The sequence below is a fragment of the Meriones unguiculatus genome, chromosome 5, assembly GCF_030254825.1.
Source record: "Meriones unguiculatus strain TT.TT164.6M chromosome 5, Bangor_MerUng_6.1, whole genome shotgun sequence".
Taxonomy (NCBI): Eukaryota; Metazoa; Chordata; class Mammalia; order Rodentia; family Muridae; genus Meriones; species Meriones unguiculatus.
Genome location: NC_083353.1, coordinates 1,502,758 through 1,527,205, shown reverse-complemented (window position 1 = coordinate 1,527,205; position 24,448 = coordinate 1,502,758). Strand labels below are relative to the sequence as shown.

The 24,448-nt window shown below is 42.9% G+C and overlaps 2 protein-coding genes across 9 annotated transcripts in view; one reads left to right on the top strand and one right to left on the bottom strand.

Moving 5' to 3' along the window:
• The window catches only part of Paip2b (poly(A) binding protein interacting protein 2B), a 61,315-nt gene extending 60,383 nt beyond the window's left edge, over positions 1-932 (bottom strand). Inside the window, exon 1 of the mRNA XM_060383459.1 lies at positions 596-932. The gene's annotated coding sequence lies outside the window, so the exon portion shown is untranslated. The remainder of the gene's footprint in view (positions 1-595) is intronic.
• A 147-nt stretch (positions 933-1,079) lies between these two features.
• Znf638 (zinc finger protein 638) overlaps positions 1,080-24,448 on the top strand; it is a 118,114-nt gene continuing 94,745 nt past the window's right edge. For all 8 annotated transcript variants that reach the window (XM_060383447.1, XM_060383450.1, XM_060383452.1 and 5 more), the window contains exon 1: positions 1,080-1,220. In XM_060383447.1, the coding sequence (XP_060239430.1) occupies positions 1,135-1,220 (86 nt within the window). In that variant the 5' untranslated portion in view covers positions 1,080-1,134. The remainder of the gene's footprint in view (positions 1,221-24,448) is intronic.

The window sequence follows — 24,448 nt, the reverse complement described above, 5'->3', positions numbered from 1 at the left end:
TGGTGGAAGGTTAAAACCGCCTCCAGCAAGATGATCTCCACACAAATGCTGTGGTACCTGTGCACATGGGCGTGTGTACGCAAACACACAAAAGGAAATTTAATTAAAAAATTAAAAGATGCAATGGAACACACCCTAAATAACCAGCATGTATCTGTTTGTTAGGTTTTCTGCCTGTTTCTGACCTGTGAAAAATCAAGGAGGGAAAGGCTTATTTTCGCTCCTGAGTTCAGAACTTTCAGTCCACGTTCACTTGCTCTGGCGGCCTTTGGGTCTGCGGCGGCCACGGCTGAAGCAGACCAACCCGCTCCAACCCGAATGCAAAGGCAGGGCTCTAAGGCAGAGTCCCTAACGCCACCAGCTTAAGCCAGGCCGAGCCACATGCGCTTTAGGGGGTGGTTACAACCTTCAACCACAGCAAACTAAAAAACGAAAAATAAGCCAAGATGACAAGCAGCAGAGATACCGACAGTTGGTATGCCACACGAAGACACGATGTGGGAACATACATGCAAGCAAACATCCACACATATAAAAACAAACTAATCTTTTAAAAGTAAATGCTTGACTAGAAACAGATTATGGAGGAGCTTACTTCGACTCACAGTTTGAAGGTCATGGCAGCAGTCAAGGCAGCAGGAGCGTTGGGTCACATGGTGCCCTCGGGAAGCAGGGGTGAGTGCTAGCACTGGGTTCCGTGTCTCCTCGGCCCGGGACCCCCTGCCCTGGCCGGTGCTGACCACTCAGGATTCCTCCCACCTCGGCTTCCCTAGTCTAGAAACTTCCCCCAGACCTGCCCAGACCTTTGCCTTCTGGGTGATCTAGATCTGTCAAGTCGACTATTGCCCATCATGCAACCAAGGCCTATCTGTCTAGGAAGGGACGCGCCCTCCGGATCAGAAGCACGTCTGATGGTAGCGACGTGATGCCTCAGCGCCGGCCGCAGGCAGAATTTAACTGAGGCTCCGCCGGCTCCGAGCAACCCGGGGACCGCAGGACAGGCCCCGCCCCGGGTTCCCGCGCGCGGCGCCCATTGGCTGGCTTGTTGGTGGGCGGGCCTTGCGCGGAGCTCGGCGCCCGGGGACGCGGCGGCGGCCGCTGAGGTGAGGGGAGCTCGGCGCCGTGCGGTCGGCGATGCCCGGGGCCGGCGTTCCCGACGCGGCGCCGAGCCCCGCGACCGGAGCCGCCGGGGCGCTGCAGGTGTCGGACTCCTGGAGGCGGTGAGCTCTCCCCCGGTCCCCGGTGGCCGGCGCGAGGCTTCGGGCGCGCCGCGGGCCCCCGTGACTGCCCGCCCGGCTGCGGCTCGGGCTGGAGGCTGGCGCCGCCGGCCACGGACGCGGGACCCTGGGGCTCGCGTCCTCGGCGACACCCCCTCCTGGGCTGCGCGGGCCCGCGGCCCCAGACGCGGCCACACTCCCTGGCCGGGCCGGCCGGCGCGCACGAGGTGGGGGGCCGGAGGGAGGAGGCGGGGACGCCGGGAGGACGAGTCGAGGGTGGCCGCGCCGCGTCGGGGCGGCGAAAGGCCGGGGTGAGCTCGGCTTTGAAGAGCTTACTCGTTTTCAAAAATGACACTTGCGTAACTTGCTGTGGCTCATCCCAAAATAGTTTTTGGTGTCAAGACTGTAGTCGTTCGAATGCAAGACCGACACACTCCCCCTGAGCGTTTTTATTTGGTCAGTAACAGGCTTCTGTCATCGGAAGTTCTGGGGGGCTGCTGTGGAAGCTCGGGGATCGAGCTTTGCCTAGTGTGCAAAGCTCCCTAAATTTCATCCTCAGTACTTTATATATGTATATCAATGGGGAAAATCAAAGGAGCCATGCACAACATTCGGAACATTCTTGACAGGCTGTGTTTGCTCTTCCACTTGTGTGATTTCCCCCATCGCCACTTACCCAGGTCTGGATTCTGAGAGTGTCTACTTAATAGCTCCCCCCTTAGCGGAGGGAAAGTGGGCGGCACCTGGCAGTTGGAGTAGCCAACCCACAACTCAGCTTAGGAGAGGCAGCAGGACTGTAACCAGGATAGCAACTGGCATGTCCCTTGAGTCACCAGGGACACTGCTTGCATGCAAGTGTCGGGGGCGCTAGGCAGAAGCGTCAGCTCCCGCGGCTCAGCCCTCCCGCTGGAATCAGCTTGGGTTTTCTGCAGGGAGCTAGCTGAGCTGCACTGCTCCTATTTAATCCAGCTGGCTGGCAGTATATATTTCACTCCCGATCTTTGGATGTTTGTGTGGCGTTTTGGGAATGGAGGAATGATGGACATTGTGGACAAAGGGAATGCTTTGGTGTCCGGTCACCCTTCTCGGCGCCAGTTTTTGAGTCACATTCTGTGACATTGTTTCAGTCCGCTTTGCCCTTTCTCGGGCTCCTGGGTTGGTTTGAGTGAAAAGGGGTGCCTAGTCTCTAATCCAATAAGGATTAGAGAAGTCCACTGCTGGCATTAGGTTGTTTTTGTTGGGTTTGGTTTTGTGTGTGTGTGTGTGTGTGTGCGCGCGCGCAAGGTGACTTAGTCTGAAGTCTTCAAAGGATGATGGAATTACTGGAATTACGGATGTTTAAAATTAGTGCATGTTAGAAATTGTGGAGTACTACAGTTCGTATTCTTCCTGGGAGGCTGGACTGTACAAACACTAATTTTATTTGGTAAGTAAGAAAAACTTAAGTACTTTAAACGAACCCTTTCAAAACTAACATTGTTACCGAGAACTTGCTTGCAAAATCAAGGTGCCCTCTTTGGGGTGGTTTAAATGAGATGGCCCTCATAGCCTCATGTATGCGTGCTTAGTCCCCAATTGAACTGTTTAGGAAGGATTAGGAGGTGTGGCCTTGTTGGAGGAGGAGTGGCACTGGGAGTGGGCTTTGAGGTTTCCAAAGCCCACAGGAGGCCCAGTCTCTGCCTGCTGCCTGCCAATCAGGATGTAAAGCTTTCAGCTGCTGCTCTAACACCATGATTGTGTGCTTCCTGCCATGGTGATAATGGATAAACTCTGAAACTGTGAACAAACCTCCAAGTAAATGTTTTCTTTAAGTTGTCTTAGTCATGATGTCTCTTCATAGCAATAGATCAATAACTAAGACACAGCCTAACATATTTTCTGTTCACCTTGCTTTCCCATAGGCTTAAAGATCATGTTTTGGTGCCCCTATTTGTCAAGATTTTTCAGGGTCTTCCTATTTAAATGTATTTTAGGAAGTGGGGTTATAAAATGTAGCATTTCCTTACCTTTGCTTGTAAGAATGGTTTGTAGTGATTGGGAAAACTTAGTAATGCTTTATGACAGTGGAATGGTTTAAAGAATATAGTGCTGGAGAAATGGTTCAGAGATCCAGAGCACTTGTTGCTCTTGGGGAAAAAAAAAAATAGTTTTGGTTCCTAGCATCCACATGATGGCTTACAGCCATCCATAACTTCAGGCAAGCGCTCATTGCACATACACACATTCAGGCAAAACACTCAAACATATAAACTAAATCTGAATAGATTTTTTAAAATTTTTAGCTTGTTCTGGTGGCAAGGACCTTTAATCCCAGCACTCAGGAAGCAGATGCAGACGAATCTCTCAGTTCAAGGCTAGCCTGGTCTACGTAGTGAGTTCCAAGACAGCCAGAACTATAAAGGGGGTAGAGAGATGGCTCAGCAGTTAAGAACACTGGCTGCTTTTCTACAGGACCTAAGTTCAATTCCCAGCACCCACATGGCAGCTCACAACTATATGTAACTCCAGTTCCAGGAGATCCAACACCCTCACACCAATCTACAAAAAATAAAAATATTAAATTAAAAATATATATTAAGTTGGCTAGTTTTAAATGTGTACTATGATTTGTAGAATGATAGAGTATAGTGTATCTCATCCAAAATACTTTTAAATGTCAGAATAATCACTGGAATGCAACATTTGCACTTCTGTTTACTAAGTACTAAGTTTGAGCTCTTGTATTTTTGGTAATGTGTCCTCTTTCATTAAAGAAATATTGCAAAATTAAAAACCCAAAATAACCTAGTTATTCTAGTTTCCTTACTGTTCCTATGATAAATACTCTGACCAAAAATTACTTGGGGAGGAAAGGGTTTATTTGGCTAAAACTTCTAGGTCATCATCTCTCACTGAAGGAAGTCGGAGCAGGCACTCAAGGCAGGAACCATGGAGGAACAGTGATTGCTACCTGGCTCTCTAGCTTGCTCAAAGACTCTTGAATGGTTAGCCTTCTCATATAACCCAGAACACCAACCTAGGGATGATACCACCCTTAGTGGCCAGGCCTTCTTCCATCAATTAATAATCAAGATGATCTTCCTCAGACATGCCCACTGACCAATCTGACATAGGCAGTTTCACTCCTTTTTTTTTTTTGGGGGGGGGGGCGTTGTTTGAGACAGGGTTTCTCTGTGTAGTCGTGGCTGTTCTGGACTCATTTTGTAGACCAGGCTGGCCTCAAACTCACAGCAATCTGCCTGCCTCTGACTCCCTCAGCGCTGGGATCAAAGGCATGCACCACGTTTCTCAATTGAGGCTTCTCCTGTCAGATGACTGTAAGCTGTGTCAAGCTGACAATTAAAGCCAACTAGGACACTAATGCTTTCACGCCTTCATTTTGAAGGATCATTTTATTATTTTCACAGTTGCTCCAGCTTGCTTTCACCCACAGCTACATGCTCAGCTTTCAGATTTGGAATGTTAATCGTATGGAATATGCAATTTTAGGGGTGAGTGGGTGGAAGGCCTGATAGGTTGTATTAAGGTTTCAGTTTTTCTCCATTGAAATGTTAGCACCACAAGATATTCAGTATTTGGTTAAATGGGAAGCCTTTTTAGATTTTTGTATTATCGTGGCTAGGTAAATATGATTAGCTTTAGAGCCAGATGATAAGCTGAGACTGCTTCTTTTGTCTGACTTCCCATCATTCTTTGAATTTCTCCTCCAAATGTTTTAATGCTGTCAAACAGGCCAGACTCTGCAGGGCTCTGTCAATCTCATTTTTAAAAGACTGCTTCTTCATGTCTCTCATCTGCACACTCTTGTCTGCTCTTTCGAGGCAAATATCGTTAGAGGGGCAAGAAAACAAATTTTGCACAATAGAGCAGCAAGGAAAGAAACCATCAGAGCAAAAGCTGTAGAAAATCAAACTGGAATTGCAATGGAATTGTGAATGAAAAGACTAGAAAATAATGTTGTCTAGGTTTGAGGCACAGCATAGTTCTGGGTCTTTCTTTTTAAGATCTATTTTTTGTCTTATGCTATGAGTGTTTTATCTGCATTTACATAAGTGCACTATATACTTGCAGTGTCTGCATAAGCCAGGTGAAGGTATCAGATCTCCTGGAACTGGAGTGACAGGCCATTGTGAGGTGCCAGTTGGTGCTGGTAACTGAGCTCTGTCCTTCTGTAAGGACAGCGAGTGGCCTTTATTTTATTTTACGTACATTGGAGTAAGGATGTCTGATCCTCTGGGACTGGAGTTATAGACAGTTGTGACCTGCCATGTGGGTGCTGGGGATTGTACCCTGAGTCCTCTGAAGCAGCCAGTGCTCTTAACCGCTGAGCCAACTCTTCAGCCCCACAAATGTTTTAATTACTGAACTATCTCTCCAGCCAGAGTCCTGGGTTGTTCTTGTCATCTTTCCTAGTCGAATTCCCTTGCTGTTATGTCCTCAACAAGCCAGGGTTTCACTGTGGGTTCCTGGCTGACCTGGAACTCACTCTGTTGGCCAGGGTGGCCTTAAACTCACAGAGATCCACTTGTCACTGCTTCCCGAGTGCTGGAATCAATGCCTGGCTGGTTTGCTCATTTTTCAAGAAACACTTATTATTTTGTGTGTACACGTGCAGAAGTCAGAGAATAACCTTTAGGAGTCAGTTCTCCTCTTCTGTGTGCTCCTGGCCTGAGCTCAGACTGTCAGGGCTGGTGGCAAATACTGAGGTGTCTCTCTATTCCTGTTTCACTAATTTTGCTGAAGCATTTAGTCCAGTTACTTTCCAAGCACAGATTATTTTTTAGTCCTCTTCTTAGTCCTTGCATGTCTTAAAAACGTTTGTGTGTGCAGGTGTGTGACTGCACACATGTGTACAGGTGAATACATTTGTGGAGTGTATGAGTCAACCTCTGTGCTGTTCTTCAGGAGCAGCCTGCCTCGTTTTCTCAGACAGGGTCTCTCACTGGAACGTGGGGCTCACCGATGAGGTGGACTTGCCAGCGCATGCCAAAGACTTGCCTTTCTCTGCCTCCCCAGAGCTGGTGGTACATCCTTCCTTCTAACAGGGATATGGAGAATCCGACTGAGGTCCTATGTTTGCATAGCAAGTCCTTTTCAGCTTTATCTTTTAAGGGGGCCAGGGCAGGAGCTCTAGGCAGGAACAGAGGCAGAGACCATGGAGGAGTGTCACTTCCAGTCCCATGCTCATCAGTCTTTCTTACACAGCCCAGGCCCACCTGCCTAGAGAAGGAGCCATCCAAAGTGGCCAGACCCTGCTACATGAAATGCTCCACAGACGTGCCCACAGCCCGGGCAGTGCTTCAGCTGAGGTCCTTCTATCTTCCCAGCCCTTAACAAGGTTTTTATTCTGCCTTTACACTTGAATTCTGCTTTGGTTGAGCCTAAGTCTAGATTTTCTTTAGAATGTTCAAGACTTAATTCCGCTGTGTCTGCTGCCAGTATTGTTGTTAACAACTATGAAATCTGTGTTTCCCTTTCCTTTACAAATGAGTTGTATTCCTTTCCAACAAGTTTTCGTATCTTCATTCTAGTTTTCCGAAATTACATAAGTATGTAGTCATGACATGTTTTGTTTTCTTCACTGTGCTCTGTACTTGGTGGCACAACCCCTCTGTCCTGGTTATTTTGGTTGTCAGCTTGATGCACCTGGGAAGAAAGAAGCCCTTTCCTCCCCAGGTTGATTTTGGTCTGCGTTTTATCACAGGACAGAGAGCAAATTAGAACATTGTCTTTTCTTGTACTTTGTTAAGATTGATATCAGCATAATTTCTTCTGTTCAATTTATTCTGACCTTTTATTTTTAAGTTAGATTTTTGACCTATTGAATCAATCTTTTAAATTTCTTATCCTTCCACTTTTTTCATCTCTTACTTTTTTATCATTTTCAGCTTCTCCAGGTTAATTTTTTAAGCTCTCTCATTGCCCTATTAATATTTCATTTTTATCATGAGCTTTATTTTGTAATCTCTTTTATATTTTGGGGTTCTTTTTTTTTAAGCATCTTGCTCTTTTTTTTTAAGTAGTGTAATATTTTCTGTGCACTTAAAGATACTGCATTTTTGGTTTTAGTTTTTATATTATTTCATTTGGAGTCCTTTTTATTTTTTGATTTTTCAGTTTCTTTGGGGAGCAGCTTCCAGCTCTCTGAGTGCAGGAAAAAAATGTTGGGAGCAGGTCCACTCCTGCTAAGAGAATATGCTAAGAGTTCCCATGACCATCCTGATGTTCAGATTTGTGGGACCCTAATGCAATCCTATTGCTAGGATGTTTAACAGAAAAAGGATATGGAGAAAATGTGGCAAAAGAAAAAGATTCACAGGATGAAGCCTTCAGAAAACAAGGCACAGCCATGTGGCGGTGGTGCATGCTTTTAATCCCAGCACTCAAGAAGCAGAGGCAGGTGGACCTCTGTGTTCAAGGCCGGCCTGGTCTACAAAGAGAAAACCCTGCTGAAAAACTAAAACAATCCTGAGTGAGGTATCACAGAAGCAGAATGACACACATGGTGCATATTCACTCATAAGTGGATATTAACCATATAATATAGGATAATCATACTACAATCTGTACACCTAAAGAAGCTAAGCAAGAAGGAGGACCCTGGGTAAGATGATCAATCCTCATTCAGAAAGGCAAACAGGATGGACATTGGAAGAGGGAGAAAACAGGGAATAGGATAGGAGCCTACTACAGAGGACCTCTGAAAGATTCTACCCAGTAGGGTATCAAAACAGATGTGGGGACTCATAGCCAAACTTTGGGCAGAGTGCAGGGAATCTTATGAAAGAAGGGGGAGATAGACCTGGAGAGGACAGGAGCTCCACAAAGAGAGCAACAGAACCAAAAAATCTGGGCCCAGGGGTCTTTTCTGAGACTGATACTCCAAATAAGGACCATGCATGGAGATAACCTAGAACCCCTGCACAGATGTAGCCCATGGCAACTCAGTCTCCAAGTGGGTGTCCTAGTAAGGGGAAGAGGGGCTGTCTCTGACATGAACTCAGTGCCTGGATCTTTGATCACCTACTCCTGAGGGGGAAGCAGCTTTACCAAGCCACAGAGGAAGACAATGCAGCCAGTCCTGATGAGACCTGATAGGCTAGGATCAGATGAAAAGGGAGAAGGAAACTCCCCTATCAGTGGACTGGGGGAGGGGCATGGGAGGAGAACAGGGAGAAAGGGTAGGATTGGGAAGAGATGAGGGAGGACGCTGCATCTGGGATACAAAGTGAATAAACTAATTAATAAAAAAATTTTTTTTAATAAAAACTAAAAACAAAATAATCCCTCCCCCCCCAAAAAAAAAAACAAAAAATCCCAAGGCACACACTTCCAAAAGTTCTCTTTCGATGCAGTACCACAGGATACAACTATACGTGTGACAAGTTGTCTGGGGGCTTGTGATGTGATATAGGCACCTGTGTAAAATGGATCTGAATTCTAGTCTCCCAAAAAGCAGCTATTTCATACAAATCATTTTATTTATACTGTTTAGGTGCATTGAGCCATCCTTCTTTCTTCCAGAAATCTGAGTTATTAGATATCAGCCAAGGGCTGGCCTTGAAAGCATCCATTTTGAAAGGTTGAAGTGTCAGGCTTGCCAGATGAGCTCTTCTGCACAGAGACCATGTGCAGTGGTCTAAACACTTTTGAACATTTTACTTCAGTTTACCTTTGATGAATGGCTTGAAGCTCTGTTTTGTTTCATTTACATTACTGCCCATTTAAATACTGCAAATATTTCTTTGAAGGAACATTCATAATATATACCATATTTATATGAGCCAGCTTTCTCATTTCTGGTAAACAAGTGATTGAGCAAAATGTTTCCAATGAGAAATAATATAGATAATTTTTATGTACCTTGAAAATGATTTCCAGAAGTGAAAATCATGACCTTAACTTTATTCTTAAAAGGGTAGGATTTAAGAATGAACTCTAAAGGAGGTTCCCTGATTTTGGATGTCATAAAAATGAAACAGCATTTTCAATAACAATATGAGTGCATCCTGTATTATACACTTAATGTAACTCTATAAGTGAAGGTTCCAAAAAATAACTAATTTATCACTGGAGTGTGTCTTAGTTACTTTTCTGTTACTGTGATAAAATAACGTGACAAAAGCGACTTAAGGTTGTAAGAGTTGTTGACTTTTAGTTCTAGAGGGGATATACCTACCATGGCAGGAAGGCACTGGTGGGGCCATGGTCACAGGAACAGAAAGCTAGCTATATTTTATCTACACTCGGAAAGCAGAAAAACAGCAGAACCAAACTATGAAACGTCAAATCCTTCCCCAAGTAATGTACTTCCTCTAGCAAGCCTCTGCCTCCTAAAGGTGATGTATTCTTCCCAAACAGCACCCACAACTGGTGATCAAGTGTTCAAATATATGAACCTGTATGGGACATTTCTTATCTAAACCTACAACAGGGCATCAGAATTCTATAGATGTTTTTGAAACCATTTCATAATTTGAAAAATAACTTGGCAAAACTTTATCTTTGTTTGATAAAATGTTAACAGTTCTTTTCGTATATAAAACTTGGTAAAAACACAAAACAAAACAAAATGTGTGTGTGTGTGTGTGTGTAGGCATGCACTACAGTGAAGCTTCTGATCGGGTCTCTCCTTCACATTGTTTTGAGGCAGGATCTCTCTTCTATTCTTGCACTGCATTCTCCAAGCTAGCTAGACTTCAAGCTCTGGCTTTTCCTGTCTCTGACTCCTTCTTCTCTCTAAAGATGTTGGAATGATGATGTTCTGTATAATGGGTGTTGTTGATTATTAATATTTATCATTGATTTATCTTTTAGTTAAACAGTGCTTATTCCTAAGCCAGCTGTATACCCAAATCACCACACAGAGACTAGGATTTATTTAAGTAACCTAGAACACAATGCTGGGCAATAGTTACTACATCCTAAACCTCCAAGCCCACATAGTTTCCTCCCATTCAGATTTCCCACATTATACTTGCTTTTAGTCATATCTTAGGTCTGGTTCATCTCCTGGTTCCAAGTCCTCTCCTGCTGATCTCTGCCCTCTGACTCCTCCCCCTGGCTCCTTTCTCCTCCCCTCCAGACCAGGATGTCCCACCCTATACTCTCCATTGATCCTATACTCAGCATTGGCTGGTTGTTTTATTGAAAATACAGAGAACAAATGGTGGCATGTTTATACAAACTTGAGACAGGTGATGCTTAGAATAAACATCACAATGCAATGTCCATACTGAAACCAGATAGTGGGGTAAAGAAATCAGCATTTGAATGAACAAGGGTAAATTGTATACATGCTATAAGAACATTATACCAACATTTCCCCCTTTAAGTTCAATAAAAGGCTCCTTTACTTTCAATACTATAGCTATGAAACCGTAAACCAATTTTATCTATGGCATTAAAAATTACATAATAAATTTTGAGGATATTGTAGCCAAATTGAAATTCTGCTGGAGACATCTTTTATGTCTCGGTCAGTTTTAGAGTTGTTCCCATGTGAAGGGATCAGCAGTTTACGTTACCTATTCTGTTTAGTCTTCTTGATTTCTCTCTTCTTGTGTGTGGCCAAGATCTTCAGGTAGTCTTCCTCCGTCATATCTGAGTTTTATTAGTTTTGATGGAACCCATAATTTCTCTTCTCCTGTATAAACGTATACAAAACCTCTTCCCCAGCATAACATATTCCCTGTTTTCCATTTTGGAATCAGGAACTTTACATGCTGCTCTAATTCAGCAGTCCTTTCTAAATTCCATTGTGTCTTAGAAGGTGTGCTACTTATCTCATTTAAACATTTTTAAATTGATAAGTCATCATTTAATTTATTTTGGGGAGATATATTTCCCTTCTGTTTTATGACCATCTTTTAAAAATTATTGTTAGATATTTTCATAATTGTTTGACCTGTAGGATTATAAGTTATATCTGTAACAGGTTTCATGTCATGTCTAAAATATTGTTGGATTCCAATGGATATACATGCTGAAGCACCATCAGCCCCAATTTGCAAGGGCATCTCCAAAACATTCACCATATATAAGAAATGTGTAACCTTAGGGTCATGCTCTCCTGAATTTCAGGCAAAAGCCCACTGGAATTCTGAATATGAATCTTTGGCATGGTGCATGTATTTCAGTTGTCCAGTCTGTAAAATGGAGCACACCAGCTACTGTATGACCTTGTTCTAAAACAGCACCAAATAGGTGTCACATTTCTACTTTAGCATATATAGTCCTTTATCTAGTAACTGAATCTTAAGAATATACATACAGTATCCATGTGACCAAGTCAGCCTATAGCTGAAAACTTTTTCTCCAGTATCTCAGTGGGCTGACATTTTGAAATATCTTAAAGCCTCTGTAGACTTTTCTCATCTGGAACCACCTCTTTTGGTGTTATTCTAACTATCAGATTGGAATGCTCTTGAAGGCTCTCTCTTTTTGATTCAAAGAGTCCCCTAACCTCTGTTCTCAGGCCTTTAATTTTTCATTTATTTTCTCAGTCCCTTCTTTCTCCAAGTCTGTCTTATCCTGATCTTTTCCAAAAAGGATATATAAAACTGAAATCATCACTGAAAAAATTATTTGTATGCTAAGAGAAACAAACTCAAATAGTATCCAGAAGCACTGTGTCTTTATGTCTTCCTCATTTTCAACATAGAAAATTATCTTCTTTAATCTCAAAACTGTTTCCTAAGGACTTTACTTTCTTAGACCCAGCTTCCCTTCTAGACCTTACCGGTTCAGACACTTGAGGCTTCTCAGTCTGCCTCTGACTCCTGCTTCCAGGGAGAGGTATTTTTTCTGCCTCCCTCACTGGATCCTGACCCTTTCTTCACTCTAGGAAGTTAAGGTCCACAAGTATTTGCTCCTCAGACTGGCAAGAACACTTTCTCAAAGGGATTTTGCTTTCTGCCTTGGCCAGCAAAGTCTGGCTTTGAGACTTTGTTAAAGAGCCACTTTTTTTTTCCTCTACCTAAAGAAACTGCCTCTTTGTGGTATGTAACAATTTTTGTTTTTCTGCAGCTGCTGGAGGCCTTGCTGCTCTGCAGGGGGTCTGTCTAATCAGGAATCTGCTGTTGTTTTGTTTTTAATGACAAAACTGAAAAAAAAAAACCAAAAACCTGCTCTATAGTTTTACTTTCTTTGTAAGTTCTTACTAGATTACTGTAAATTCTGCTATACATTGTTACGCCATTTGTTGTTGAATATTAATATTTACTATGGATTTGTCTTTTAGTTAAGCATCAGTTAATCCTAAACCAGCTGCATACCCAAATCACCTGCAGAGTTGAAATAATTTTAAAGAGCTAGGCATGGTGGTGCACACCTATAATTTCAGCACTCGGGGAGGCAGAGGCAGGCAGATATTTGTGAGTTGGAGGCCAGCCTGGTCTACAAAGTGAGTGCAGGACAGTCAAGGCTACACAGTTTGTGTCTCCAAACACAAAGCAACAACAATAATAATAAATTTAAAGAACAAAGTTGAAGGATTCATACTTGCTGACTTAAAAACTTTCTATAAAGTTATAGTAATGAAAACTGTGATATTAGCATAAAAGATAGACATAAATGAAAATCCTGTAAATTGCTGTTGCACTTTTCTATGATAGGTGACAAGCAGGTATGGAAATACACATCTAGAATGCCAGAACTTAAGAGATGGAAGTAGGAGAACAGCAAGTTCAAAACTAGCCTGGACCAAAACCCAAGAGTGTATCCAAAACAAAATGGAGTCAAGTGAAAGGGATTTTTAAAAAGATAGATTTATTAATTTATAAGTTTGTTTGTTTAATATATGAGTGTTCTGTCTTCATGCACAGCAGAAGAGGGAATCGGATTCCATTACAGATGGTTGTGAGCTGCCATGTGGGTGCTGGGAATTGAACTCAGGACCTCTGGAAGGGGAGCCAGTGCTCTTAACCACTGAACCATCTCTTCAGTGAAATGGGTTTTTTTTTTTTTAGGAAAACAATATGGTGGTTACCAAAAAAAGCTAAGCATAGGATCACTACATGATCTAGCATTTCCTCTTCTAGACCCTGACTTCAACAAACAGAAAAAGAAGAGGAAGAGTGTAAGTTGCACCATACCTCCCTGATCTCAGAGAAAGATCAGTCATGATTAAGGAAAGAGCCAAATAAATTAACTGTGACAATTCACTATCTGCAAATTAAGATTTGAAAAAACTTCCCAGTGTGCTCCTCTTCCATTTTCTTGGGAGTCTGAGAATGGTACAGGGGAGGAATGAATTTTTGTCTCTGTAGTCAACAGTCTTACCAGACTATTTTAGGTCTACACTTTTCTGACAAGATGACGCACAGTGATTGAGAAGGCAGAGCCATAGCTTCATTTGAGCTCTACTGAGCACTTTTATTTTGAAAAGATGAAAAATTTTGATCAAATATGACTTTGACTCTATTTATAATATGATCTTTGACTTCATCACTGAAATTCATTCCTGGAATTATTCTTTAAGAGGCTGCTATAAAGACAGTGTTTTCTTTCCTTTTTGTTTGTTTGGTTTGGTTTTTGAGACAGGGCTCTGTGTAGCTGTAGTAGTTCCTGTGTGTAGTTCCTGTCTGTCTTGGTACTAGCTCTGCAGAACCCGCTGGCCTCAAACTCAGATATCCACTTGCCTCTGCCTCCTAAGTTCATGAGCCACTAAGCAGGGCTTCAAAGTCACTGTTTTCTTAAATTCTTTAAAATTCCATATCTTAGTGTATAGAAACAAAGGTGACTTTGTGTGTTGATTTTTTAAAAAAATCTTTCAAGATTTGTGAATTTATTAATTTTACAGGTGAGTGAATATGTGTGGTAGTATGGGTGGGGTAGGGATGGGTGTGATGTTTAAGATTTTGTATATGATATCTTGTCATTTATAAATAGAAATAATTTTACTTGATTATTTATAACTAGAATGACTTATACTTTTTTTTGCTTATTACTCTGGCTAGAACTTCACTTCCTGTGTTGAATAGAAGTGGCATATGTGAACATACTTTTTTGTTTTGGTCTTATATCTTTGGGTGACATATTAGCTGTGAGCTTTTCATATATGCCCTTCATTATGTTGAGACAGTTTGCTTTTATTCTTAGCTTTGCTGAGCATTTTTTATTTTGAAAAGATGAAAAGTTTATTTTTCATTGGGATAATCAGATGTTTTCCCCTTGAAGTTATAAAGTTAGCACCTAGTGATAAGAAAGCTAGAAAAAGAATACACAGAATTCAAATTTGGGCCTGAGTCAAACAATAAAAAGAGAGGACTTTCTCAACTTGTTAAGGACTTTCTTAACTTGCGTGTGCACGCACACACACACACACATGCAAAACCTACAGCTAATATCATACTGAATGTTGAATACCAGATGCTTTTTGTGTTATGTATGTATGTGTGTGTATGCAAGTACATGTGGAGGCCAGGGAACAACTGTGGGTATCAATCTCAGACAATGGCTACCCCTAGAACCAGTATCTGTCATTTTGGAACTGCTCACTGACTGGCCATGGAGCTTCAGTGATCCTCCCGTCTCTGCATTCCTATTGCTGAACTTATAAACATAGAACCATACATGGCTTTTTAGTGTGGGTTCTGGGGACTGAATTCCTCTTCTCATGCTTGAAAGGAAAGTACTTTACTAACCAAGCCATCTCTCCAGCCTGGATGTTTTTCCTATGAGATCACAACTAAGAATGGTATAGGAAGTTGGCATGTTCTTTGCATGACTCCAGGGATAGATCTGACTGTGGTGGTGAGGAAATGAAGAAAAGACAGATGGAGAGCACATCTACACAGAGAAAAGCTGGGATTGGGTGGTGGGCACTGATGGAGAAACTGCAGTACCTTGGAAGCTCAGCATGTTTATTATAGAGCTTAACAGAGAGGTGAGGTTATTGTACACAACTGAACAAGGAGATGGGGCTATTATATATAGATAAACAAGGAGGCAGGGTTTAAGGTATGTAGCTAATCTAGGTAGGAACAGTCTCTGTAGAGGAACAGTCTTCAGGCTGTCAGTTTACTTGGCAGGAGAAGCTATGGTGGACATTTTCTGCACACACTGTCAACAATAGCCCTTGGTCCCCTGAGGAAGGCTTTGCCATTCCTCTGAGCTCTAGGCTATGGGGTCTTTGGCATGGCTGGGCCCATGCCAACAGCAAACTTCACTCAGGACTTAACTCACTCAGGGCTTCCCCTAATCTCTATAGGAAGTTCTTATCTGTGCAATAGGGCATAGAAAGAGAATGAAAGACAAAAAATAAATCAGAAAGGAAAATATGTCCAGGTGTGAGACAACCCAAATACTTGAGTAGAAAATGTCACGAATGTACAATAGAGCATTAAATTGGTATGTTCAAATAACAGAATATTTTCTAGAAATCAAAATGAACATTAAAAGTGTAAGCATGTAGCAGAGCAATTTCTCTCTACAGCGAGGAGCAGTTAATGCAGAGGTGCATAGCTGGTCAGAGTGCTGAGAACACTGTTGAGTGCTCAGCCTTAAATGAGATAGCTTCATCAACTCAGTCAAGACTCGGGAAACATTGTGGAAGAGTGGGACAAAAGACACAGTGGAGAAATGCTGGAAAATGTTGTCTTTGGGTGCAACGTAGCCCAGCTCTCATGAACTCATTGTAGCTCTGGTTGTCTGCACAGATCAAGTCAACAAACCAGCCGACATTTCACTAAGAAGCACTGTTTGAACTCAGTGGACTACTAAGGAAAAAAGAGTACAAGAAGGTTGTGGGGGAGGCAGGGGGTGGTCAGGGCTGCTTAGGGAGTAGTGGTAATGGAAGAAAGTTTGCAGGAAATATAATCAAGATACATTGTATGCATATACAAAGCTTTCCAAGAATAAACAAGGCGAGAGGTAAGATAAGAGAGAAATGTTGTAACTAAAATATAATCTCAAAAATAAACAAAATGAAACAAGGAAAAACTGTGTATATGGTAGCATAAACTTGTAATTCCAACACTCAGGAGACTGAGGCAGGTGTATCTCTTATCACTCATTTCAAGGCCGGCCTGGTCTATACAGCAAGTTCCAGGCTGTACAGGGCTACATAGTAAGAATATGTGTGTGTGTATAAATACAAGAATATATATATATAATACATGCGTGTGTGTGTGTGTGTGTGTGTGTGCGTGTGTGTGTGTCTGTGTGTGTGTGTACGTATATGTTCTGATGTCACACTGCTGGATTAGGCCAGGAAAACTCAGGATGAATTTGATAAAGAACTATCTCCAGTCGGGGCAGAGTGGTGCATGCCTGTAATCCCAGCACTCAGGGAGGCAGAGGCAGGCAGATCTCTGTGAGTTTGAGGCCAGCCTGGTCTACAGAAGTGAGTCCAGGACAGCCAAGGATACACAGAGAAACCCTGTCTCGAAAAACCAAAAGCCAAAAACCAAACCAAACAAAACAAAAAATAAAATAAAATAATAAAATAACTATCTTCAGGGATTAGAGAGGTGGATTTGTCTTTGAGAGAGTGAACTGTCTGGTAGAGGACCCAAGTTCATTTCCCAGCAAGTAGCTCAGTTCCTGTGGTGGTATCACCCTCTTCTGGCCTATGTGGGAACCTACACACACACCTCTAATCTAAAAAAATAAAGAAAGAAAAGAGAAGAAAGAGAGATAGAGAAAAAGAAAGAAAGAGAGGAGAAAGAAAGAAAGAGGAAGGAAGGAAGGAAGGAAGGAAGGAAGGAAGAAAGAAAGAAAGAAAGAAAGAAAGAAAGAAAGAAAGAAAGAAAGAAAGAAAGAAAACTCTTCAGAGACTAACAGAAAAGTGACATAGGCCTCCTCTCAGGAGCCTGGAGAAGCCAGTCTTGGCATTCAATATTCAGTATTTCAGTAACAAACTGAGATGTGTCTAATTTTTGTTACTTTGCTTTAAAATGATGTGGTTAAATTCACATGCCAACAGAAAGTGACCAAAATTATAAAGCAGAAAAACATCAGGCTTTGACTTTATTCCTGGAGCCCGAAATGAAGTTTTCAGTACAATATTACAAGACACCACAAGGTGGCGACAGAACTCAAATACTTTAAAAAACTAGATTCGTAAAAGATCTGATATTGCCCTAATGAAAGCACAAATTTAAGAATATCCCTTTTGGGCTGGAGAGATGATTCAGTCGTTAAGAGCACTGTCTACTCTTCCAAAGGACCCAGGTTCAACTCCCAGCACTCACATGGCAGCTCACAACTGTCTGTAACTCTAGTTGCAGGTGGTCTGATACCCTCACACCACTGCACATAAAATAAAATAAATTATATTAAAAAGAATATCCCTTTAAGAATTTATGGATTAGTCCCAATGGTTGCTCTGGCTAGTTTTTGCAAGGCATAACCCCTGTTAGATAAATAACACTGCCAAAGAGCAATATTGTTGAGTGAAATTGATGTCTGTCTATTGGGTTTTTAGCAGACATCTGTAGTGCTTCCTTTGCTCTCTATTTCTCTGTTATGACCTCTAGCCCCTAGTACCTGTCAACGAAACTTCATAATATAGGGCTGGAGAATGGCTCAGCAGTTAAGAATGTATATTGCTGTCCGGTTTTCGGCACTCACATAGCAGATCACCAGTAACTAAGTATATTCCGCAGAGCCCAACCCCTTCTTTTGGCTTTCGGGTTCCTGAATGCATGTGGTGCACATACACTCACGCAGGCATATAAAGAAGGGCACATAGAGGGTTAGAGGACAGAAAAGGAAGGGAAAGTGATGCGATTATAATTTCAAAAAAAATGAATCTTAAAAATCTTCATAAACTAAGAAAGGCGGTGGAATGTAGTGATGAGAAAGTAGAGTCCAGAGGCTTCTCGCTTGTGTTGAAATATGGCTGATAAGTTACTGCATGGTATCTAGCAAATTACACACTCTTGTGTCAGTTTCTCTTTCTGTAAAATAGAGATGATAATAGTGGCCCTTATTCCATATTATTCTCAAGATTAGGTGAGCCAAAACAGTGTGAACACATACACCAATCCTAGCACATGGGATGTAAAATTTTTTGGAATTACAATTTAAGTTATTTTTTTCTAGTCATGTGTGGAGTTACCTCAGTTTGATCTGTTAACCCGATGAGCGAACTGCTGAGGATTTTCCATGATTAAAAAACAAAGTTTGTGGGCTAGAGAGACGGCTCAGAGGTTAAGAGCACTGGCTGATAATCCAGAGGTCCTGAGGTCAATTTTCAGCAACCACATGTGGCTCATAACCATGAGATCTGGCGCCCTCTGCTGGCATGCAGGCATATATGCAGGCAGAACACTGTACACATAGTAAATAAATCTTTAAAAAGAAAAACAAACAAAACAAGAAAACAAAGGTCAGGGCTGGGTGTAGTAGTACATCTTTAATCCCAGCTCTCTGTTGAATTTGAGGTAGCCTGGTCTACACAGCCAGTTCAAGAGACACATGGTAAAACTGGCTGGAAGAAGAAGGGAGGAGGAGGAGGAAGAATGAGGAAGAGGAAGCCACCGCCTACAGCCAGGGAGATGGCTCATTGGGTTAAGTAAGGCACTTGCTGCCATGCTTGACAATGATCTGAGTTCAGGCCTAGGACCTACATGGTAGTCCCTCAAATTGTCCTCTGACACCCTGTTGTTGCTATAATGTTCTTGTGGAATGTATACAGTTTACCGTTGTTCATTCAAATGCTGATTACTTTATCCCACTCTCTGGTTTCAAACCTGACGTTGCATTGTGATGCTTTTTCTAAGCATCACCTGTCTCAAGATTGTACTTGCTTGTGTCAAAGGCATTTCAGCTTCTCTCTACCCAAGCAAGACAGAGCTAATGAATCTTCCTCAACCTAACACGCTGTCAGTGTTCCTATTAAATGTATGGCTCAACCATCTGTCCACAAAGTAAGCCATAAGCTGAGGAAGCACCCTTGATGCATCCTTCATTCTCCGGTCCTATACGGTGCTACCAGATCAGACTGCATTTCTAAGTAGTCGTTATTTCATTTCTTAGTGTCCTCACTGCCAGCATCTGAGCCTGAGCCTTTGTCTTTGGTCAGATCGATTTCTCTCCTTGCATCCAGTCAGGCCTCTTGTCTTATAACTTCTATCTAGCCCGAAAGTGTCATGGAAAAGGATCATATTATTTTAAATTTTAGGCCAGACAATTGTATGCATGCTAGTATGTATTTATCTGAGCGCATGTGATATGTGTGGAGGCCAGAGAACTTTCACTGGTGTTCCTTGGGAGTTTCGTACTGTATTTTTTGAGATGGTCTCTCACCAGCCTGTGACTTGCCTGTTTAGGCTAGGCTGGCTGACTAGAAAATCCCCAGGATCCACTTGTCTTTGCCTCCACAGTGCTGAGTGCTGGAATTACAAGTGCATGCTACCGTTCCTAGCTTCCCTACAATACCCCATCCGAAGATACTGGGTACTGAACTCAAGTCCTCAGGTTTAAACAACGAACACTACAGAGCTATCTCCCCCGTCCACAGACCAACGTATGTATGTGTACATCTATAACTACATATATATAGTTTATATCTATAACTACATATATATAGTTTATATATATATATAAAACTTCATATATATATATATAGTTTCTCTGTGTAGCCTTGGCTGTGCTGGACTCTCTTTGTAGACCAGGCTGGCCTCAAACTCACAGCCATCTGCCTGCCTCTGCCGTGCTGGGATTAAAGGTGTGTGCCACCATGCCTGGCTCTCCATTTTAGTTTCTGAGACAGGCTCTTTCATTGCATCCAGAATGTCTCAGTTTGTTTAGGTTGGCTAGTGAAGAGCTCCAGGAACCCTTCTGTGTCTCTTCGTGTTCAGAACTGGGATTGCAGGTGTGCTCTGCAGAGGTAGTAGGCGCTTTACATCAGGTCCTCGTGCTTACACAGCCAGCACTTACACACTGAACCAGCTTACAGCCTCGCTTTCGTTTTGCACATGTGCTGCTTCTAGAGATTAAGGCTGGTGCTACTTAGTGCCTTCCTTTCTGCTGGAATGAGTTTGAGGATGCCCCCCTCCCTGGATAACAGATCATCAAAGGTCCTTCACTTGTGTAAGTTTCCTCTAAGTTATAGTGGAAATTTAGGACAGGGGGCCACTCTTTGGATAGTGCAGAAAAGCAGGGCCTTGTTGTTTTGGGCCTATTTCAGCTTGGAGAGAGTCTCTCCCTTATAAGCGTGGGCTGAGCATGAAAAGAGGATTCCAAACTCCTGTTTCCTTTGCCTGAAATAACTCTTACAATAGAGAGATAAGAGGGAGGGACATGTTCCCAGACTGTCCCTTGTGGCATTACTGTATCTCTTGCGTGCGAGGAGGAAAAGTCCTCTCAGGCATACCACCTAAAGAGAAGTGCCTAACAGACTGAGCTCCAGCAACTGCTGAAGGGGGAGACTTGCTGCTTTGCCGCACTCAGATTCTCTTTCACTGTGTGCTCTTAAAGCAGTTTATTTAGAGACCTTAGTTGATTTTTAAAATTTATTTTCACATGGGACTAGAAGATGGCGTAAAGGTTAAGAGCAATGGCTGTTCTTACAGAGGACCAGTTTGGTTTCTGTACCCATGTGGCAGCTTAGAACCATCCTTAACTCCAGTTCTAAGGGGTTCGAGAGCCCTCTTTTGGTCTCTGAGGGCACCAGGGATGCTCACAGTGCACTTACCTCCCTGCAGGAACCTATGGGGGCCATTTTCAATCCAGTCTCTCACCCGCATACGTTTGTAGCTATGTCATATGTAGAAATGCATTCAGGCCAACTCCAGAAGTTCTCAAAGTTTGTCACTTTGAACCCTGTTTGAAAGTTCAAAGTCTCTTGAGATTCATGCAATTTAACTGTAATCCTCTGTAAATCCACAATCAGAAAGCAGATCACATACTTCCAACAAACAGTGGTACAGAATATACATTACTGTTCCAAAAAGCAGGAAAGGGACCATAGCAAGGAAAAGCGGGACTAAAATAAGACCAAAAATCAGCTGGGCAAACTCCAAACTCTGTATCCTCATTTCTGATGGCAAAAGTGCTCTTCAGATCTCCAACTCTTTTCAGCTTTATTGACTGACTGCAAGACACTTTTTTCTCTTGGACTCTTTTCAGTCCCTGTTAGCAGCTCAGCTTGGCAGATATCTCCTGGCTCTGGCATCTCCAAGGCAATCCAGGCTTCACCATCACAGTTTCACACAGTGGCCTCTCTAGGCCTCCAGACAGGGCCACCTCTGACACATGCCTGGCCTCAGCACCTTTTCCTAGTAGAGGCGGGAAATGCCATAACTCCCCTCTATGTCCTTGACTCTGAAGCTAAAATCACAGAGTGGAAGCTGCAACTGTTGCTTGCTGGGGCTGGAACATGGTCTCCTCCTCCAGTTACATCTACATCAGCATTCTGTTTTCAAGGTTTGTTTTTCACTGCCCAAGCTTGGCTGTTTGAAACTGAATTTATAGACCAGGTTGTCCTTGAACTCAGAGATCCACCAGCCTCTGCCTTCCAAATTCCAGGATTAAAGGTGTGCACTATCAGCACACCTGGCCATAAACTCTTTTTTAAAAGCTTCTTTTCCTAAATTGGAAGCTTGGCTGTGTGGGGATCTTGCTCGGAAGTCACCACTCTCTTACTCTTTTTATTCCACTGAATATCAGACTTTTGTTTTTATACTTCCTTTTGTATTTTTCCTTGTTCAGCTTGCTCCTTTTCATTATAGATCTGCATAAAACTGGCCACTAGTAACTACACAACATAGGCATTCCTAGGTTGTTGTATTCTTCAATTTAGCCTAAGGCAGAATTTTTTTGGACAAAGACAGAAAGCAGCCACAGTCTTTGCCAAAATATCACAAGAATGGTCTATAGGCCATAAGTCATATCCTCCTCTGAAACCTCTTGAACCAGGCCCTCAAGTTCAAATCTCCCTCAGCACCGCTGTCTTCCATGCTTTTACTATGGCCCATCAAGCCCTGCTTACAGGGTCCAATCACAAGCTGGGCATGGTACTGCATGCCTTTAATCCCAGCACTTAGGGAGGCAGACATAGGTGGATCTCAGTGAGTTCCAGGCCAGCCTGGTTTACAAAAAGAGTCCAGGACAGCCAGAGCTCTGTGAAATAGAGAAACCCTGTCTTGAAAAACAAAACAAAGTATCCAATCATTCTTCTAGTCCAAAGTCCCAAAGTATTCTGTATTCCTTCAGGCAAAAACATGGTCAGGCCTATCACAGCAACAACTCGGTCCCTGGTACCAACTTTTGTCTTAAGTACCTATACCTACCCCAAAAAGGGCACATCTTCTAACACTGCCACTCCCTACGAGCCTATGGGGGCCATTTTCATTCAGACCACCACACTACTTCATTCTGTCTTTAATTGCTTTTTGTAGGCAGTTTGTGAACTCCACACTGTCCTTCTCGGCAGGGTTCTGGATTTTGGCTGCAGTCCTGGAGCTCAGCTTCCAGACGGAAAATGGGGGTTCAGTTTTTCTCAGGGGCAGCTATAGCACTTTAGGGGAAGGACCAAGTATGTTAAGCTGAGCTGTGGAAAGAGTTTTCCACAGAGTGTTACAGTTTAGCTCTTTCAGAATGAGTGTCCCAGAGCCTATTGCCATAGCAAAGTATTAAAGCATTTGGCTGAGCTGTTGTGCTGAGCACAGCAGAGGCTGGAGACTGTCCAGAAAGCAGATCTGGTGAGACACAGGTCAATGGCTAGTTGCTGAGGCAATGTTGTAGGCCATTCAACTTGCACTGGCAGCACAGGGCTAGCTGACCAGCGGTCAAGCCTCGGGCAGTTCAGGAACTCACAGTGGACAGCAGGTAGTTGCCTGGTCAGGTGACCCAAGTTCGATCTGATCCTCCCCTCCGAGTACATGAGCCTCAGGTAGTCTTGAATTGTGAACCTTTATTCATGTGAAATCAAGGGCAATATAAATCCTGGGTAGAGGGAGGAAGGTCGAGTGTTTGATTCGCTGGGGTCAAGGGGTCATACCTAATGGTCCTATCACAAGAAGGAGAGGGTGTTGAATCTCCAAGTACCAGTGAAGGTTACTGCTGGACTAAGATCCTTAGCAGGTTTCCTTATCAGGGAAGGGCCTGGCTCGTCATCATGCCCTGAGGTCTATGTGAGCTCCTTACAGGACCTGGAAACCCCTAGGTCAGGGGAGACTCTTAGAACCCCCTGAGAAAAGGGAGTCTAGTATCATAAATAGCAAATAATTGGCTATCCTGAGACCACTGACTTCAATCTTACCCAGCAGGACCCCTCCCCCCTCCACGGGGCTGTCAGGGCAGGGGACAGACAGCAATGCCATAGCAACAGTTAATCTCATTTTATGCTTGACGAAACTGTTAATATTGTTTAAATTAAAACTCAAATAGGTTTTTTTGCCCAACAGTTGATGTCATTCTTCTGAATCATGATTTTAATGAAGATGATGCCTCATATTCAGATAAGAATATTTCTTTATTCAGTACCACTATGTAAATAGTTATCCCAAAACTTGACAGTCTGTAACAACAGTGCACATTTTTTTCATTGTTACTTTTTTGAGACCACACCCGTAGCATTTTAATGCTTGTTCCTCATTTGTTAATGCTGTCTGGATAGGTTTAGGAAGTGTGGCCTTGATAGAGGAACTATGTCATTGAAGACAGGATTGGAGGTTTCTTTTTTTGTTTGTTTGTTTGTTTTTGTTTGTATGTTTTTTCCAGACAGGGTTTCTCTGTGTATCCCTGGCTTCCTGGACTCTGCTGTGTAGACTAGGCCGGCTTTAAATTCAGTGATCCGCTGCCTCTGCCTCCCTGAGTGCTGGGGTTAAAGGCGTTGAGGTTTCAGAAGCCACTGCCATTCCAGTCTCTGCTTTGTGCTGTGGTTTAAGATGACAGCTTTCAACTTGCTCTAGCCGTCATGAATGCCTGCTGCTAGTTTCCCTAATATGTCAGTGTACATGGGCTCTTAACCCTCAGGAACTGTAAGCCCAAATAAATACAACCTTTTGTAAGTTGCCCTACTCATGAAGCTTTATCACAGCAATAGAAAATTAGCTAAGTGCTAGGTTTTTGGTGTGTGCCTTTAATCTCAGCACTTCAGAAGCAGAGGCAGATGGATTTCTGAGTTTGCGGCCAGTCTGGTCTACATAGCAAGTTTCAGTCCAACCAGAACTACACAGTGAGGCCCTCACTCAAGAAAGGAATATGGAGGTTGGTACCAGGGAGTGGGATATTGTTGTGACAGACCTGACCATGCTACTTTTTGGAGCAGTGTGAAA